The sequence below is a fragment of the Tursiops truncatus genome, chromosome 9 (assembly GCF_011762595.2).
Source record: "Tursiops truncatus isolate mTurTru1 chromosome 9, mTurTru1.mat.Y, whole genome shotgun sequence".
Taxonomy (NCBI): domain Eukaryota; kingdom Metazoa; phylum Chordata; class Mammalia; order Artiodactyla; family Delphinidae; genus Tursiops; species Tursiops truncatus.
Window position 1 is genome coordinate 29721287 of NC_047042.1, and position 18966 is coordinate 29740252.

The 18966-nt window shown below is 37.2% G+C and overlaps 1 protein-coding gene across 11 annotated transcripts in view; it reads left to right on the forward strand.

The window, feature by feature from the left end:
- Positions 1-18966, forward strand: part of CROT (carnitine O-octanoyltransferase) — a 93574-nt gene that overhangs the window by 12508 nt on the left and 62100 nt on the right. For 7 of the 11 annotated variants that reach the window (XR_004528100.2, XR_012333907.1, XM_033862957.2 and 4 more), the window contains exons 7-9: positions 2089-2197; positions 16887-16980; positions 17844-17969. Coding sequence is in view for 8 of the 11 variants with exons in the window: in XM_033862957.2 (XP_033718848.1) it covers positions 2089-2197; positions 16887-16980; positions 17844-17969 (329 nt within the window). In the remaining 3 variants the exon portion in view is untranslated. Of the gene's footprint in view, positions 1-2088; positions 2198-16886; positions 16981-17843; positions 17970-18006; positions 18094-18966 lie in introns of all 11 variants that reach the window. The other 4 variants (XM_033862959.2, XM_073809616.1, XR_004528101.2 and 1 more) reach the window with 3 other exon arrangements.

The following is an 18966-nucleotide window of genomic DNA, read 5'->3' on the forward strand; positions in this document are numbered from 1 at the left end:
AATCAAGGACCTTGCTTCTGCATTATCCTTTCTCTCTGTGCTGCATTAACAGTTTTCCCTCTTTAGCGGGTTGTACCAATTTGTAATATCTCCCTTCTTAAAAAGAAAAAATTGACCTCTTGCTTCCTTCAAGTGTCACACCCCAGTCAAAGCCACCATCAGCTCTCACTTAGGTGGTTCTCACCTGGACCACTTCAGTTACCTCCTAACTGATCTTGCTGTATATTTTCTTCCCTCTTAAAATCTGTTCTCCATATGGCAGCTAGAGTGCCCTTTGTAAAGTATTAATTAGGTGACATTATTACTATCCTGCTTAAAACCTTCCATTGGCTTCTTTTCCATCATACTTCAAATTGCAAACCCTTTCTAAGGCCAATATGGTCTAGCCCCAATTTTTTCTACCATTCTACCCATTTCTCTCTGCTGTAGCTGCACTGACCTTGTTTCCCTTTAAGCAGACCAGCTCATTTTTGTCCTAATGCCCTTGTACTTGCTGTTTCCTCTACCTGGAACTCTCTTCCTGCAGGTATTTCTGTATTCGCACCTTTGCTTCATTTCTCTGCTCAGATATCCCCTCTTATGCTCATCCTGTGGCAGCACCCTTCTGTCATCCTCTTCCCAAATATTTATTGATTAACTTGGCATCAGGTTTATTTTATTTTTTCTTTTGCAGCCTGAAATTTTAGGTAATAGAGGACAGCAATAAAAGGTAGTGGTGGTAAATGTGAAAGGGTATGGAGGTTTTTGAAGGGGAAGAAAGAAGAAATGGTTTGGAAATAGCCATGAGGGACAAAGGAAATACATACCTCACCTACAAGGACTTGAGGAAATAGGATATAAGAGAAAAAATAATAGTACTATCAGGAAATGGCTCTTCCTCTTAGCTGATGAATAGATTTCATTAGATAATCTGTGTAAAACATTTAGCACAGTTCCTTGTACGTAATGTCAACCAATAAATTTACTTCCAGTGGCAGTATATGTCTTTCCTAACTTTCTTCCTCCTCTTTCTTTTTTGAGAGGGAAGGAGCAGAGATCTTATAGGAAGACCCTTCTCAAAGGGACTAGTACTTGAAAAATGGGACTAAATCAGGATAGTCTCAAAAAATTTTTCAAAAATAAATAGTTCTTGGGGAATTAAGATGTGCCAAATGAGTCATAGAATCAATTATCAGTGGCTTACCAGGTGTCATCAGAGCCTTAAGTAATGCTACAGATTGGGCAAAATGCTTTCTCCTTGCCACCCAGGCATACAGTGTCCTTATTCTGCTGAAAACTATTTTATTGAGAAATCACAGCTAGATACTATTGCAGTTAAATTATGTGATGATCAATAAACATTAAAATAATCCCCAAGCAGGACAGGAATAAAGACGCAGACGTAGAGAATGGACTTGAGGACACAGGGAGGGGCAAGGGTAAGCTGGGACGAAGTGAGAGAATGGCATGGACTTAACACATACTACCAAATGTAAAATAGATAGCTAGTGGGAAGCAGCCGCATAGCACAGGGAGATCAGCTCAGTGCTTTGTGACCATCTAGAGGGGTGGGATAGGGACGGAGGGTGGGAGGGAGACGCAAGAGGGAGGACATATGGGGATATATGTATATGTATAGCTGATTCACTTTGTTATAAAGCAGAAACTAGCACACCATTTTAAAGCAGATATACTCCAATAAAGATGTTAAAAAAAGAAAAAGAAAAACCCCAAAAGAAACTTAACTCAAATAGCTCTCCTCCAGGATTTCTCTGCGACCCTTTTCTCTTCCCATCCTATCCATAAATAAAACTAGAAAGTCCTGCAACAATACGGAATTTATATGATTCTTAAGGTATACAAATATTTGAAACTTTCGTGGATTTTTAGATGTTTTACATGGACGGGTTTCAGGAACATGTATTTATGACATAATAACTGAAATTTTATCACCTTATTAAAGTATTTTTATTCATGTGACATATTTGATGAATATATGAGAGATAAAATATTGGAGGAATTTTTTTTTCTGTTGGATATAAATATGCAGCTTTACTCTTGCTTAACTTTGAGAGATTTGAGTCTTCTATTTTCTTTTTCTTTTTCCAGAGAGTGAAGGGCATTGCCCAAGTCACATTGCAGTGATGTGTCGAGGCCGAGTTTTTGTGTTCGATGTAATGCATGAAGGATGTTTGATGACCCCACCAGAGATTCTCAGGTTTTCACACTACTTTCTTTTTTTTTAAAATCTCTGTATATTTTAAATTTATTTTATTTATTTATTTTTGGCTGCTTCGGGTCTTAGTTGCGGCAGACGGGATCTTCATTGCAGCATGCAGGATCTTTTGTTGTGGTGTGCGGGCTTCTCTCTAGTTGTGGCACGTGGGCTCCAGAGTACGTGGGCTCAGTAGTTGTGGTGCGCAGGCTTAGTTGCCCCGTGGCATGTGGGATCTTAGTTCTTGGACCAGGGATCGAATCCGCGTCCTCTGCGTTGGAAGAAGGATTCTCAACCACTGGACCACCAGGGCAGTCCCTCATCCCTCAGACTACATTCTTTTTTAATTTTATTTATTTATTTATTTTTAATTTTTGGCTGTGTCTGGTCTTAGTTGCGGCACGTGGGATCTTCGTTGCGGTGCATGAGCTTCTCTCTAGTTGTGGCATAGGGGCTTCTCTCTAGTTGTGGCGCCTGGGCTTCTCTCTAGTTGTGGTGTGTGGGTTTTCTCTCTCTAGTTGTGGCGCCTGGGCTCCAGAGCATGTGGGCTCTGTAGTTTGTGGCATGTGGGCTCTCTAGTTGTAGCGCGCGGGCTCAGTAGTTGCCCCGCGGCATGGGGGATCTTAGTTCCGCCCAGGCATCGAATCTGCCTCCCCTGCATTGGAAGGCGGATTCTTTACCACTGGACCACCAGGGAAGTCCCTCAAACTACTTTCTTGAGTCTCATTAGGTCTTAAGATTTTGCTTAGGTTAAAAAATAGATGTTCAAAATTACCTTTTTAAAAGGTGACGGTAAGGTGAGAAATAAGAATTGTATATATGCTAATTTTAAAAAATCTATTTTTATTTTATTTTTAATTTAAATTAACTTTAAATTTCCTGGATGTATATAAATATATTCTCCTTGGAGAAAAGGTAAACATTACAAATATTACTCATCCCATTCCCTGTCCCCAAATTAATCACTGTTGCTAGCTTGGTATATTCTACCCTTCCAGATCTGTTGCAGTGAATTTGTATGCACATACAGATTTTTAAAAAAGAACATACATGTATTTTTATATGTAGTATATATTACATATATACAAATAGTATGTACATATAATAGTGTATACAGAGAGTATTATTTTGTATGTTTTTTGTTTTTTCTTTAATAAATTTATTTATTTTTGTCTGCATTGGGTCTTCATTGCTGCGAGTGGGCTTTTCTCTAATTGTGGCGAGCGGGGGCTACTCTTGTTGTGGTGCGCGGGCTTTTCATTGCGGTGGCTTCTCTTGTTGCGGAGCACAGGCTCGAGGCGTGTGGGCTTCAGTAGTTGTGGCGCGTGGGCTCGGTAGTTGTGGCTCCCGGGCTCTAGAGTGCAGGCTCAGTAGTCGTGGCGCACGGGCTTAGTTGCTCCATGGCATCTGGGACTTCCCGGACCAGGGCTCGAACCTGTGTCCGCTGCATTGGTAGGCAGATTCTTAACCACTGCACCACCAGGGAGGTCCTGGGTATAGTTGTTTTACAATGTTGTGTTAGTTTCTACTGTACAGCAAAGTGAAGTTCCCTGTGCTATACAGCAGGTTCTCATTAGTTACCTATTTTATACATATTAGTGTATATATGTATATATGTCAATTCCAGTCTCCCAATTCATCCCATCCTCCCCTTCTCCCCTTGGTGTCTATACATTTGTTGTCTACATCTGTGTCTCTATTTCTGCCCTGCAAACCGGTTCATCTGTACCATTTTTCTAGATTCCACATATATGCGTTAATATACGATATTTGTTTTTCTCTTTCTGACTTACTTCACTCTTTATGACACTTTCTAGGTCCACCCACGTCTCTACAAATGACCCGTTTTTGTTCCTTTTTATGGCTGAGTAATAGTCCATTGTATATTTGTACCACATCTTCTTTATCCATTCATCTGCTGATGGACATTTAGGTTGCTTCCATGACCTGGCTATTGTAAATAGTGCTGCATGTGTTTATATTTTTAAAGTTAGTATTATGGAAAATTTCCAGAGGTAGCAGGAATTATATAATGAAGCTCCTCCATGTACTCACACCCAGCTTCAACAGTTATTAACTCCTAACTTCAACAATTATAAATTCATAGCCTCATTTCAACTATACCTGCTGTGCCCCTCCCGTCACTCCCCCATGGATTATGTTAAAGAAAATCTCAGACATAATATCCTTTCACTATAAATAGTATGACTCTCTAAGATATAAGAAGTCTTAAAAACATAAATATGCATTACCATTATCACACCTAATGACTTGCTTATTCTAAAAAGTTAATCAAGGATTCATTAGCATGTTAATATATCAGTACAATCAGTTGTTCAAATTTTCTAGATTGTCTTCTAAATGTTGAATTATATGAAGGTATATATATGTTAAATTATTTTTATTGAGTATTACAGACATGTACACAAGCACATACAGAAGTACATAGCTAATTACTCATGCAGCCACCACGCAGGTCAAGATACAGAACGTTTCCATTAATCCAGAAATCCCCCTTATACCACTTCCCAGTTACTGGGCTTTTGTTCCTTCTCAAGGATAATCACTTAGCTTGCTTGCAGTTTTTATTAGTACAAAAAATGCTGCTGTGAAAATTCCTATACAAGGCTTTGATGTATACATGCATACACTTCTGTCTGATTACACTCAGGAGAGGACTTGGGGAGTCATAGTGTATGTGTATGTTCAGCCTCAGTGGTTGTGCCAGCTTTCCAAAGTAGTTGTGCTAATAAGCGCTTGAACTCGTGTGTTCAACACTAGGCGTGTTGTAGGAGTTCCTTATACATTCTGGATATGAGCTTTTCATGGGTTTCAAAGTATCTTTTTGATCAGCAGAAGCTCTACATTTGAATGTAGTCTAATTTATCAACCTTTTACCATACGGATTGTACTTTTTGTGTACTGTTTAAAATTAATTATTTAATTTTTGGCTGCATTGGGTCTTCGTTGCTGCATGCAGGCTTTCTCTAGTTGCAGCGAGCGGGGGCTCCTCTTCATTGTGGTGCATGGGCTTCTCATTGTGGTAGCTTCTCTTGTTGCAGAGCATAGGCTCTAGGCGTTCAGGCTTCAGTAGTTGTGGTGTGTGGTCTCAGTAGTTGTGGCATGTGGGCTCAGTTGTTGTGGCTCGCAAGCTCAGTAGTTGTGGCGCATGGGCTTATTTGCTCCATGGCATGTGGGATCTTCCTGGACCAGGGATTGAATCTGTGTCTCCTGCATTGGCAGGTAGATTCTTAGCCAGTGTGCCACCAGGGAAGTCCCTTGCCTATTTTTCTTTTTTTTTTTTAAATACAGAAAAAAAGAAATAACACTTTATTTCCAGATAATTAAAGAATCTAAAATGATCTATAGAATTAGAATTAATAAGTGACTTTAGCAAGCTGGGTATGACGTCTTCATATAAAAATTAATATTTGTATATACTAGCAGTTAGTAAAAGAAAATTTAAGAGAGAATTTACGAAACCTCATTTTTTTCACACACGCACACACACACACACACACACTCACACACTGTATTTTATTTTTACAAGAGATAAATAAACTGACATCCAGCATTGTAAATGGATGACGACAACAAAAGCAACAATGATTGCAATTACCAAACACGAAACACACTCATACTACATCATAATATTGACATTCAGTCCAGTAATCCTCCACTGTAACAGCTCCTTTACTTTGCAGTGAAAATTGATTTGTATATTTTTTGCCTCTGAGTCCTTGTGGAATTTTTTTTTAATTCAAACAGAAAGTCACAAAAATTATAATCATCGTCATCAGTTCACTCAGTCCCATGTAATTATTTTTTTTGTCTTGATCTTTTGTTAGCACTTTTATAATTAATCAGTTTTCCATTAGAGTTCTGAAAATGCCTATTGATTCAGTTCAGCAGTGTAGTCAGTAACCAGAAACCTGTACTTGTCAGTCTTTTCCATGAATTCCTTGAAGATGAAACCCTTTTATAGGAACATTTTTGCGAAAGCATCAGAGTACACCCAGAACTGTCTGTAAATGACAAAAGACTTAAAAATGACCACAGTTAAAGATTTGATGAAAGTTCATAATAATGCAGTTGACAAGGAAATTTAGTTATTTCTGAGATATATATTTTCAAGTAATAACTAGAATTATGCCTTAAATATTATACCAGAACATATAAGATTTTTAGAAATTTCATGTAATGTCTGAAACATTTATATTAACATATTTCCATACAAATAACCCAAAGAAAGTTTAGCATTAGTTCTTTTGTTTGTTTGTCTGTTTATACTGCAGGTTCTTATTAGCCATCAGTTTTATACACATCAGTGTATACAAATGTCAATCCCAATTGCCCAATTCATCACACCACCACCACCATCCCCACCCCACCGCGGTTTCCCCCCCTTGGTGTCCATACGTTTGTTCTCTACATCTGTGTCTCAACTTCTGCCCTGCAAACCGGTTCATCTGTACCATTTTTCTAGGTTCCACATACATGTGTTAATATACGATATTTGTTTTTCCCTTTCTGATTTACTTTACTCTCTATGACAGTCTCTAGATCCATCCACATCTCAACAAATGACTCAATTTTGTTCCTTTTTATGGCTGAGTAATATTCCATTGTATAGATGAACCACAACTTCTTTTTCCATTCATCTGTAGATGGGCATTTAGGTTGCTTCCATGACCTGGCTATTGTAAATAGTGCTGCATTGGGGTACATGTGTCTTTTTGAATTATGGTTTTCTCTGGGTATATGCCCAGTAGTGGGATTGCTGGATCATATGGTAATTGTATTTTTAGCTTTTTAAGGAACCTCCATACTGTTCTCCATAGTGGCTATATCAATTTACATTCCCACCAACAGTGCAAGAGGGTTCCCTTTGGTCCACACCCTCTCCAGCATTTGTTGTTTGTAGATTTTCTGATGGTGCCCATTCTAACTGGTGTGAGGTGATACCTCATTGTAGTTTGATTTGCATTTCTCTAATAATTAGTGATGTTGAGCAGCTTTTCATGTGCTTCTTGGCCATCTGTATGTCTTCTTTGGAGAAATGTCTATTTAGGTCTTCTGCCCATTTTTGGATTGGGTTGTTTGTTTCTTTAATATTGAGCTGCATGAGCTGTTTATATATTTTGGAGATTAATCCTTTGTGGATTCGTTTGCAAATATTTTCTCCCATTCTGAGGGTTGTCTTTTTGTCTGTTTTATGGTTTCCTTTGCTGTGCAAAAGCTTTGAAGTTTCATTAGATCCCATTTGTTTATTTTTGTTTTTATTTCCATGACTCCAGGAGGTGGATCAAAAAAGATCTTGCTGTGATTTATATCAAAGAGTGTTTTTCCTATGTTTTCATCTAAGAGTTTTATAGTGTCCGGTCTTACATTTAGGTCTCGAATCCATTTTGAGTTTATTTTTGTGTATGGTGTTAGGGAGTGTTCTAATTTCATTCTTTTACATGTAGCTGTACAGTTTTCCCAGCACCACTTATTGAAGAGACTGTCTTTTCTCCACTGTATATCCTTGCCTCCTTTGTCATAGATTAGTTGACCATAGGTGCGTGGGTTTATCTCTGGGCTTTCTATCTTGTTCCATTGATCTATGTTTCTGTTTTTGTGCCAGTACCATATTGTCTTGATTACTGTAGCTGTGTAGTATAGTCTGAAGTCAGAGAGTCTGATTCCTCCAGCTTCTTTCTTCCCCTCAAGACCGCTTTGGCTATTCGGGGTTTTTCGTGTCTCCATACAAATTTTAAGATTTTTTGTTCTAGTTCTGTAAAATATGCCATTGGTTATTTGATAGGGATTGCATTGAATCTGTAGATTGCTTTCGGTAGTATAGTCATTTTCACAATATTGATTCTTCCAATCCAAGAACGTGGTATATCTCTCCAGCTCTTGGTATCATCTTTAATTTCTTTCATCAGTGTCTTATAGTTTTCTGCATACAGGTCTTTTGTCTCCCTAGGTATTTTATTCAGTTTGTTGTAATGGTAAATGGGAGTTTTTCCATAATTACTCTTTCAGATTTTTCATCATTAGTGTATAGGAATGCAAGAGATTTCTGTGCATTAATTTTGTATCCTGCAATGTTACCAAATTCATTGATTAGCTCTAGTAGTTTTCTGGTGGCAGTTTTAGGATTCTCTATGTATAGTATCATATCTGCAAACAGTGACACTTTTACTTCTTTTCCAATTTGTATTCCTTTTATTTCTTTTTCTTCTCGGATTGCAATGGCTAGGACTTCCAAAACTATGTTGAATAATAGTGGTGAGAGTGGACATCCTTGTCTCGTTCCTGATCTTAGAGGAAATGCTTTCAGTTTTTCACCATTGAGAATGATGTTTGCTGTGGCTTTGTCGTATATGGCCTTTATTATGTTGAGGTAGGTTCCCTCTATGCCCACTTTCTGGAGAGTTTTTATCATAAGTGGGTGTTGAATTTTGTAGAAGCTTTTTCTGCATCTATTGAGATGATCATATGGTTTTTATTGTTCAGTTTGCTAATATGGTGTATCACATTGATTGATTTGTGTATATTGAAGAATCCTTGCATCCCTGGGATAAATCTCACTTGATCATGGTGTATGATCCTTTTAATGTGTTGTTGGATTCTGTTTGCTAGTATTTTGTTGAGGATTTTGACATCTATATTCATCAGTGATATTGGCCTGTAATTTTCTTTTTTTTGTAGTATCTTTGTCTGGTTTTGGTATCAGGGTGATGGTGGCCTCATAGAATGAGTTTGGGAGTGTTCCTTCATCTGCAATTTTTTGGAAGAGTTTGAGAAGGATGGGTTTTAGCTCTTCTCTAAATGTTTGATAGAATTCACTTGTGAAGTCATCTGGTCCTGGAGTTTTGTTTGTTGGAAGTTTTTTTTTCGGTACGCGGGCCTCTCACTGCTGTGGGCTCTCCCGTTGCGGAGCACAGGCTCCAGACGCGCGGGCTCAGCGGCCATGGCTCACGGGCCCAGCCGCTCTGCGGCATGTGGAATCTTCCCGGACCGGGGCACGAACCTGTGTCCCCTGCATCGGCAGGCGGACTGTCAACCTCTGTGCCACCAGGGAAGCCCTGTTGGAAGATTTTTAATCACAGTTTCAATTTCATTACTTGTGATAGGTCTGTTCATATTTTCTGTTTCTTCCTGGTTCAGTCTTGGAAGGTTATACCTTTCTAAGAATTTGTCCATTTCTTCAAGGTTGTCCATTTTATTGGCATAAAGTTGCTTGTAGTAGTCTCTTAGGACGCTTTGTATTTCTTTGGTGTCTGTTGTAACTTCTCCTTTTTCATTTCTAATATTATTGATTTGAGTCCTCTCCCTCTCTTTCTTGATGAGTCTGGCTAAAGGTTTATCAATTTTGTTTATCTTCTGAAATACCAGCTTTTAGTTTTATTGATCTTTGCTATTGTTTTTTTTAATTTCATTTATTTCTGCTCTGATCTTTATGATTTCTTTCCTTCTGCTAACTTTGGGTTTTGTTTGTTCTCCTTTCTTTAGTTCCTTTAGGTGTAAGGTTAGATTGTTTATTTGAGATTTTTCTTGTTTCTTGAGGTAGGCTTGCCTGTTTTTCTATTGGCTATTTTTTTATTCTTATTGATTTGTAGTAATTATATTTCTGGGCACTGATCATTTATCAGTTATACAGATTGCAAACATTTTCTTCCATTTAACAAATTTATTTGGTAATTGAACAGACATTGTTAATTTTGATGTAGGCAGAATTATCCATCTTTTAGGTGTTTTGCTTTTGTGTCTTGGATGATCTTTCTGTGCGGTCCAGCTATATTTTAAAATTTCCAAATTTGACATACAATTAACAAGCCTGATCTAATAATTTTATTACTGAAAGCCACTCTCCCAGAAACATGTGATCCGTGGACTGAATTCAGCCTGTGGCCTGTTTTGCTTGGATAACAGAGAATTTACATTACTATTTTAAAATCAGGAGACTTCACAGAAACATATGGATTTCTGGTTGAATTCACACAAAAATTCGGATTTCTGATTTCTTTTAAAAAAATAAATCAGGGCTTCCCTGGTGGCGCAGTGGTTGAGAGTCCGCCTGCCGATGCAGGGGACGCGGGTTCGTGCCCCGTTCCGGGAAGATCCCACATGCCGCGGAGCGGCTAGGCCCGTGAGCCATGGCCGCTGGGCCTGCGCGTCCGGAGCCTGTGCTCCACAACGGGAGAGGCCACAACAGTGAGAGGCCTGCGTACCGCAAAAAAAAAAAAAAAATGTTGCTCAGATTTTTAACTCTCTGTTGATTCAACTTCTCAGGTGGTTTTCTTGCTTCCCTACATGCTCTACAGTCATCCATCCTGTGACTTTAAAATTCAAGTTTGATTTTATCTCACTTTGGCTTAATTCTTGAATGGTTTCTTTGGGTCTAGAATAGAGTCCCAGTTTTTTAGTGACGGTCTGGATTTGACCTTTGCCTGTCCCTTCAGCCTTGTCCTGCTCTTCCTCCCTGTGCGTCCTACACTCCTACCCCATTTTTGCTTGCAGTTCTAACATGTTATCTGTGATCTTTTCATGTGCTCATGCTTTCTGTTTGGATTGCCTTCTCCTGCCTTGTCCACTTTTAAGTAAGAATTCCTCCTCGTGCTTTGTTTCTGTTCATAGGTCACCACAAGGTCACTACTTCCTATTTTATGTCCTATTTCATGATTTCCCATTCTCTTTCTTCTCTTCATGGCCCAAGGACTTAGACTCCTTTAGACTCTCTGTATGCCTCATATTTATCTTTATTATATTGATTATTAAATTGTATTGAAGTCATTTATTTCTGTGTTTTCACATGCAGATGGAGCTCTAAGAGACTACTTACCAGGTCTATTTTTTTTAATTCCCTCTGCTTAGTACAAAGCAGAAGTGTGTGTGTGTGCATGTGTGAGTGAATTGAGTGATTAGGCCACTCCTATGCATTAGGAAATTTTATTTAGAAACATAAGATACATATTAGAAGTGTAACACAGATTGGTCAGATTCTGAATCTTAGTGAGTTGGAGCCTGAAAAGAGATGTATTAAAATTTGCAGTAATCCAGTAAAGAAGTAAGAGGTTGGGACTTTAAAATATGGGACACTCTACATAAAATAAACAATAAGGTCCTACTGTATAGCACAGGGAACTATATTCAGTATCTTATAGTAAACTCTAATGGAAAAGAATCTGAAAAAGAATATATATATATATATATATATATATATATATATATATATATATGTATAACTGAATCAGTTTGCTGTACATCAGAAAGTAACACAACATTGTAAATCAACTATACTTCAATTAAAAAAAATTTTTTTAAAAGATGGGATAAATGCAGAAAATGTTTTGGAGATAAAATTAATATGAATTGGTAACTGGATTTAGAAAGAAAGGAAGCTGTTAAATGTGACTGAGTAAGCAGATAGTATTGTTAACAGGAGGAGGCAACAGACGAGGAGGTACCTTTTCCATTTTTTTCTTGTTTTTAATAATAGCATTGATTCAATTCACACACCACACAGTCCACCCATTCAAAGTGTACAATTCAGTATTTTTTAGAATATTTAGAATTGTGCTGTCATCTCCGCAATCAATTTTAGAACATTTGTGTCACCCCCAAAAGTAACCCTGAACCCGTAAGCAGTAACTCATTTGCTCCCCAACTCTTACCCCGTCCATTAGCAGACATTTCTCATATTTCCCAAACACTTCCACCCCACCAGCCCTAGGCAACCTTTCTGTCTTTCACTTAATCTATCTCTATGGGTTTGCCTATTCTGGACATTTCATATAAATGGAGTCTTAAAATATATAGCCTTTTGTGTTTGCATTCTTTCATTTAGCATATATGATGTTTTCAACATCCATCCATATTGTAGCATGTATTAGTACTTTCTTCCTTTTTTGGCTGAAAAATATTTCATTCTGAGACTGTACCACATTTTATTTAATCATTCATCAGATGGACATTTGGGTTGTTTCCACTTTTTGGCTGCTGTGAGTAATGTTGTCTTGGACATCTGTGTATAGGTTTTTGTGTGGACATGTGTTTTTATTTCTCTTGGGTATATATACCTAGGAGTGGAATTGCTGCATCATAACTCTATGTTGAACCATTTGAGGAACTGCCAAACTGTTTTCCAATATGACTGTACCTTTTTACATTCACATCAGCAGTATTTGAGGATTCCGATTTATTTTCATTCTCACCAGCGCTTGTTATTGTCTGCCTTTTTGATGGTAGCCATCCTAGAGGGTATGAAGTGGGATGTCATTGTGGTTTACAGCTGCATGTCCATAATGACGATGTTGAACATATTTTCATGTGCCTGTGACCATTTGTATATCTTACTTGGAGAAATGTCTATTCATATCCTTTGCCAATTTTTAATTGGGTTATTTGTCTTTTTTATTATTGGGTTGTAAAACTTCTTTATATATTCTAGATATAAGTCCCTTATCAAATATATAAACTACAAATATTTTCTCTCATTCTAGAGTTGTTTCTTCACTTTCTTCATGGCCTCTTTTGAAGGACAAATATTTTAATTTTGGCCAAGTCTAATTTATCTATTCTTTTGTTACTTGTGCTTTTAGTGTCATATCTTAGAAACCATTGCCTGATCGATCCAAGGTCATGAAGATTTATACCTATGTTTTTCTCTAAGATCAATTTTTTAAAAATTTGTATTAATAAGGAGGGGTCAGGGAGATAATTTTTAAATTCCAAATTTAATTGGGGATGTTGACAGAAATTGAGGTAGATATATCCAATAAGCATTTGGAAATTTGGTACCAGAAATTTAGAGAGAAAATGGGGTTGAAGTTAGAGATTTGGTTGCCTCTTATATAAAGGTGATGGTTGAAGCTATTAAAGTAGTGGATGAAATTACCAAAGGAAAAACCTTGTAGAAGAGGTTGGGGGAGGCCACTGAGAGAAATTTGGTGAAACACACATTTGACAGTGGAACGAGAACAAATGGTTAGTGAAAAAGACCAAGTAGTCAGTGAGTTAGGGAGACCACAGTGGAACAGTGCTACAAAAGCCAAGGCAGAGAGAATTTTAATATTGACTCCTGGGTGTTTAAACACTGCAGTGAGGAAAATAAGACTGAGATAAAGCTGCTGGATTTTATGGGATGCCATTGGTAACATTCAGAAACGTACTTTCAGGATAATCACTGGAGGACAAAACCCGATTATGGTAAATTAAAGAATGAGTGGGAAGTAATGAAGGCAGAAACAAGATTGTGAGGACATATCAAGGGTAGAATATTTTAAAAGTGTGTGATTCTGAAATATAAACATTGTTAATACAAATCTTTTAAATATCAGAAATTGCATGTGTAGCTGAAAACAGGTGCATAGGTAGCCAAATTAAAGGAAAAGAGGGGTTGTTTTAGTTACCAAATCTGTACCTCTTTTTTTATATGAATAGAGAAATTATTTTTAAACCACTTTTGAGGTATGATTGACATACAGAAAGCTGTACATATTTATTGTGTACAACTGGATGAGTTTGGAGATAAGTATACACTGATGAAACTATCACCACAGTCTATATCCTAAACATATTCATTACCTCCAAAGGTGTCCCGCCCTCTTAATTTATTTTTAATAATTAATTTTTTTGTGGTAAGAACACTTACGTTAAGATCTCCCCTTTTAGCAGATTTTTTTTTTTTTTTTGTTTTTGTTTTTGAATGTATTTATTTATTTATGGCTGTGTTGGGTCTTCGTTTCTGTGCATGGGCTTTCTCTAGTTGTAGCAAGCGGGGGCCACTCTTCATCGCGGTGCGCAGGCCTCTCGATATCGCGGCCTCTGTTGCAGAGCACAGGCTTCAGACGCGCAGGCTCAGTAATTGTGGCTCACAGGCCCAGTTGCTCCGTGGCATGTGGGATCTTCCCAGACCAGGGCTCGAACACGTGTCCCCTGCATTGGCAGGCAGATTCTGAACCACTGCGCCACCAGGGAAGCCCCTTAGCAAATTTTTAAGTGTACAGTACAGTATCATTAACTACAGGAACTATGCTGTACAGTAGTTCTCTAGGACTTACTCATCTTGTATAACTGAAACTTTGTATCCTTTGACTAATGCCTCCTCATTTCCTCCTTAGATCAGCCCCTGGCACCCACCATTCTATTCTGCTTCTAAGAGTCTAACTATTTTAGATTCCACGTGTAAGTGATACCATGCAGTATTTGTCCTTCTGTGTTTGGCATATTTCACTTAGGGTAGTGTCCTCCAGGTTCATTCACATTGTTGCAAGTGGTGGGATTTCTTTCTTTTTTAAGGCAGAATAGAATTCCATTTGTATGTATATTATCACATCTCGTTTATCCATTCATCGTTGAATATTTAAGTTGCTTTTGCCTCTTGGCTATTGTGAGTAATGCTGCAAGGAATCTGGGAATGCACATGTCTCTTTAAGATCCTGATTTCAGTTCCTTTGGATATATACACAGAACTGGGATTGCTGGATCATATAGTATTTCTATTTTTAATTTCTTGAGGAACCTCCATAGTTTTTTATAGTGGCTGCACCAATTGAGAGTCCCGCCAACAGTGCAGAAGGGTTCCCTTTTCTCCACATCATCGTCAACACTTGATATCACTTATCTTTTTGTTAATAGCCATTCTGACAGGAATGAGGTAATATCTCATTGTGGTTTTTACTTACATTTCCCTGATGATTAGTGATGTTGAGCACCTTTTCATATACCTGTGGGCCATTTTTATATCTTCTTTGGAGAAAATGTCTGTTCAGTCCCTTTGCCCATTTTTTAACCAGATTTGTTTTTTTGCTATTAAATTGTAGGAGTTCCTTGAATATTAACCTCTTATCAGATGTATGGTTTGCAAGTATTTTCTCATATTCTGTAGGTTGCCTTTTCACTTAGTTGTTAACTGTGCTGAAGCTTTTAGTTTGATGTAATCCTACTTGTCTGTTTTTACTTTTGTTGCCTGTGCTTTTGGTATCATGTCTAAGAAATGCTTGCTGAGGCCAATGTCTAGAAGCATTTTTTCCCATGTTTTCTTCCAGGAGTTTTATTGTTTCAGGTCTTACATTTAAGCCTTTAGTCTGTTTTGAATTGATTTTTCTGTATGGTGTAAGATAGGGGTCCAGTTTCATTCTTTTGTATGTGGTAATTTTCCCAACACTGTTTATTTAAGGGGCTATTCTTTTCCCATTGTGTATTTTTGGCTTCCTTGGCACCTCAGTTGACTGTATGTAAGTGGATTTATTTCTAGGCTTTCTGTTGTGTTCCATTGACCTGTATGTCTGTTATTTGTGCCATACTGTTTTGATTACTGAAGCTCTGTAATATATTTTTGAAACCAGGAAGTGTGATGCCTCCAGCATTGTTCTTCTTGCTTAAAACTGCTTTGTCTATTTGGAGTTTTTTGTGGTACCATATGAATTTTAGGATTCTTTTTCCTGTTTCTGTGAAAAATGCCATCGGATTTTAATAGGGGTTGCCTTGAATCTGTAGATCACTTTAAGTAGGATGGACTTCTTAATGGTGAGGATTTGGCAGTTACTATCTGACCTTTTATTATCAAACTTAAAATGTCATTTCAGGTTTAATACATTTTTCCTGGTGATTTCTCTCTGATAATGACTGTTATTTTATGACGTGGTCCTTTCCCACTGAATATTAAAATGGCTATATCAGGGAGTGGGGAAAAGTTTCATAGTAAAAACTGGTGCTCTCAGGTGGTAAGGAAAGGGCAGCAGCTCATACCATATGGAGAAAAACAGTGAGGTAGATTTTATTCCTTAAGCATTCAGAATTTATCCTAGTTACTATGGCCGCCATATAACCACCAACTCTGTAAGCTTTATTTGTAATTGAAGCAAAATCAGAGTTAGCAAAGACAAGCAGGAAGAGATAAGGCAAGTTGCTTCCACCATAGATGCAGATTGTTTGTTATAGAAGGCTTCATCTACTCCACAGGACACCATTAGTTTCAAATAAAGGCGGAGGAATTTTGCAGCAAGGAATTCATTCCTTGAATGATAAAGTCACAAATAAGGGATGGCTACTAGTGGTGCGTTTTGAGCATTTATTAAGCTACAGTAGCTCACTTTCTGAGAAACCTGTGGAAGCGTTTAAATTGAGGTAATTTAGCATATGTTATGAGGAAGTAGGGATGAAAATAAGCTGTAGATTTTTGATGAAAATTTCTTTGTGGAAGAACCCTGTTATTTACCTGCTATATGTTTAAAGATACGTGAAACTCATCAGACTAGGATTATAGAATGCTATGGGGGGAAATAATTTATCTTTAGCTAATAGTCTTTGTAATGATTTTAAGTAAGAATGGCATATGTGAAAACATTTAAAACTAACTACATGGTGTTTCTATTTTGGGGGTTAAGCCCAAGTATTACTTGGGTACAGAATAAGTCCTCTGTTAATATATACACATAGTTTTTAGTTAGATAAAATGTACATAATATTTGTGAGATTTGTCAAGTATACTTACGGTATTAATAGGCCACATAATCACTTTTTAAAAAAATAAGATGTGCAGGAAATAACTCCATTGCTGTTGAGACCATAATCTCTTTCTTTGGATAATATATCAAAACATTTAAATACTTATAAACTTTATAACCTATTAAAGGCCAAAGTAGCTAGTGATCCTGCCTGTGCTCTTTTTAAATCCTCTTTATTTAATCTTCCAAAGGCAACTGACATACATCCAAAAGAAGTGCCATAGTGAACCTGATGGACCTGGGGTAGCAGCGTTAACTAGTGAGGAGCGAACTCGATGGGCTAAGGTTATAATTTACATTTTTCTTTTCTTTTGAGGTATAATTGACTTACAACATTATATTCAACTATACAACATAAGGATTCAATATTTGTATATATTGAGAAATAATCACCACAGTAAGTCTAGTTAGCGTCCATCACCATACAGAAAACTAAAAAATACTTTTTTTTTTTTTTTTTTTTTTGCGGTACGCGGGCCTCTCACTGTTGTGGCTTCTCCCGTTGCGGAGCACAGGCTCCGGATGCGCAGGCTCAGCGGCCATGGCTCACGGGCCCAGCTGCTCTGCGGCATGTGGGATCTTCCCGGACTGGGGCACGAACCCGTGTCCCCTGCATCGGCAGGCGGACTGTCAACCACTGCGCCACCAGGGAAGCCCTAAAAATTACATTTTTTGTAATGAGAACTTTTAAGATATACTCTCTAGAAGCTTTCAAATATGCAATACAATATTATTAACTCTAATTTACACTTTTGGGGTGAGGGTATGCTATTTTTATTTTATTTACATTTAAATTTCAAACACTGAGCTCAAGTATATGCTGGCCCTTTGTTCAGATTTTTGAAGTAAAGATAAATGGACAGACAGCTTTAAGTTTTAAGCAGCATTAAATACATTGTACAATATTAAACTATTAGAGAAAATCTAGGGGGTGGCATAACTTTATACCTTTATGCATTTAGTAGCACAAGTATAGGGACCAGCCATGCAGTTGGAGGAAAAACCTGTTCAGGAGTCAACAGAGAGGTTCTTGAATTCACACTTTTCTTGATGCACCTTTTTGGTAACTTTTTGAGAACCTATTAAGATTTTTCTGGATATTTTGTATTTAATTTGTAACATTTTATTATTATCTCCTTGCCCTTTAGGCACGAGAATATTTGATTAGTCTTAATCCAGAGAACTTGACTATGTTAGAAAAAATTCAGAGCAGTTTACTGGTATTTTGTTTAGATGACGGCAGTCCACATGTAACACCGGAAGATTATTCTCAGGTATTCAACTATCTTATTTTGTTATTTCTTCCCACAGATTTTTCTGGAGGACTCTTGTGTAAATTGAACATGAGAAGAATTTTGTTACATGCAGGACTTTTTTTTTTTAAACCACTTTATTAAGGTATAATTGACATACAAAAAGCTGTACATATTTAATGTATACAACTTACTGAGTTTGAAATATACACCCATAAAACCACTGTGAAACATAATTGTGAAGACAGTTGTTTCCTGTATCTTGGAAACACCTTTTATCTTAGAATGGGGCAGCTAAGAAAAGAAAGTGCAAATACTAAGTCATAAAATATTTAATGCAGGCTTTTAAAACATTTTCTTTGCTATACACACACACACACACACACACACACACACACACACGTATCAAATGAAGATTATACATAAATAATGCTCTGTAAATTCTTGCCACATTGTTTAGCTCCATTTAGACATCTTATATGTTGTTTAAAGATGTCTATTATTTGCTTATCAGATGTCAGTGGTTCCCAACCTTTTTATTGATCATACATACAGGAAATTTGCATAAGATGCTGGGCTAAATGAGATTTCATACCAAAGGTGACATGAGAACCTACCTATAACCCACACCAGTGGGCCTTGATATCTTAGTTGGTGAGGTCTGTCCTAAGAATTATATCATTCTTGTGATTTATTTTATCATTTGGTTTTATAGAACACACTGACTTTAGTGAATTTAAGGGTAATTGTGGCCTACTTTTTTTTTTCTGGGGTAATATGATTTCCTGGGAAAAAAATAAAAGGTAGTAGTCATATTTGTAGGAATCTCAGAGTCTTTTGAAAACACTGAAGGTACTTCATAATACATTCATCAATATTAGATGTTAGAAATAAAATAATATAGGATTGAAAAACCTTGTAGCTAGAAAACAATTTTTCCTCTTCCTTAGCTGCATTTGTTTTTAAGTAGAATCAACAAGCTTCTTGAGGAAGAATGTGTTTTCATGAAGTGTTGCTC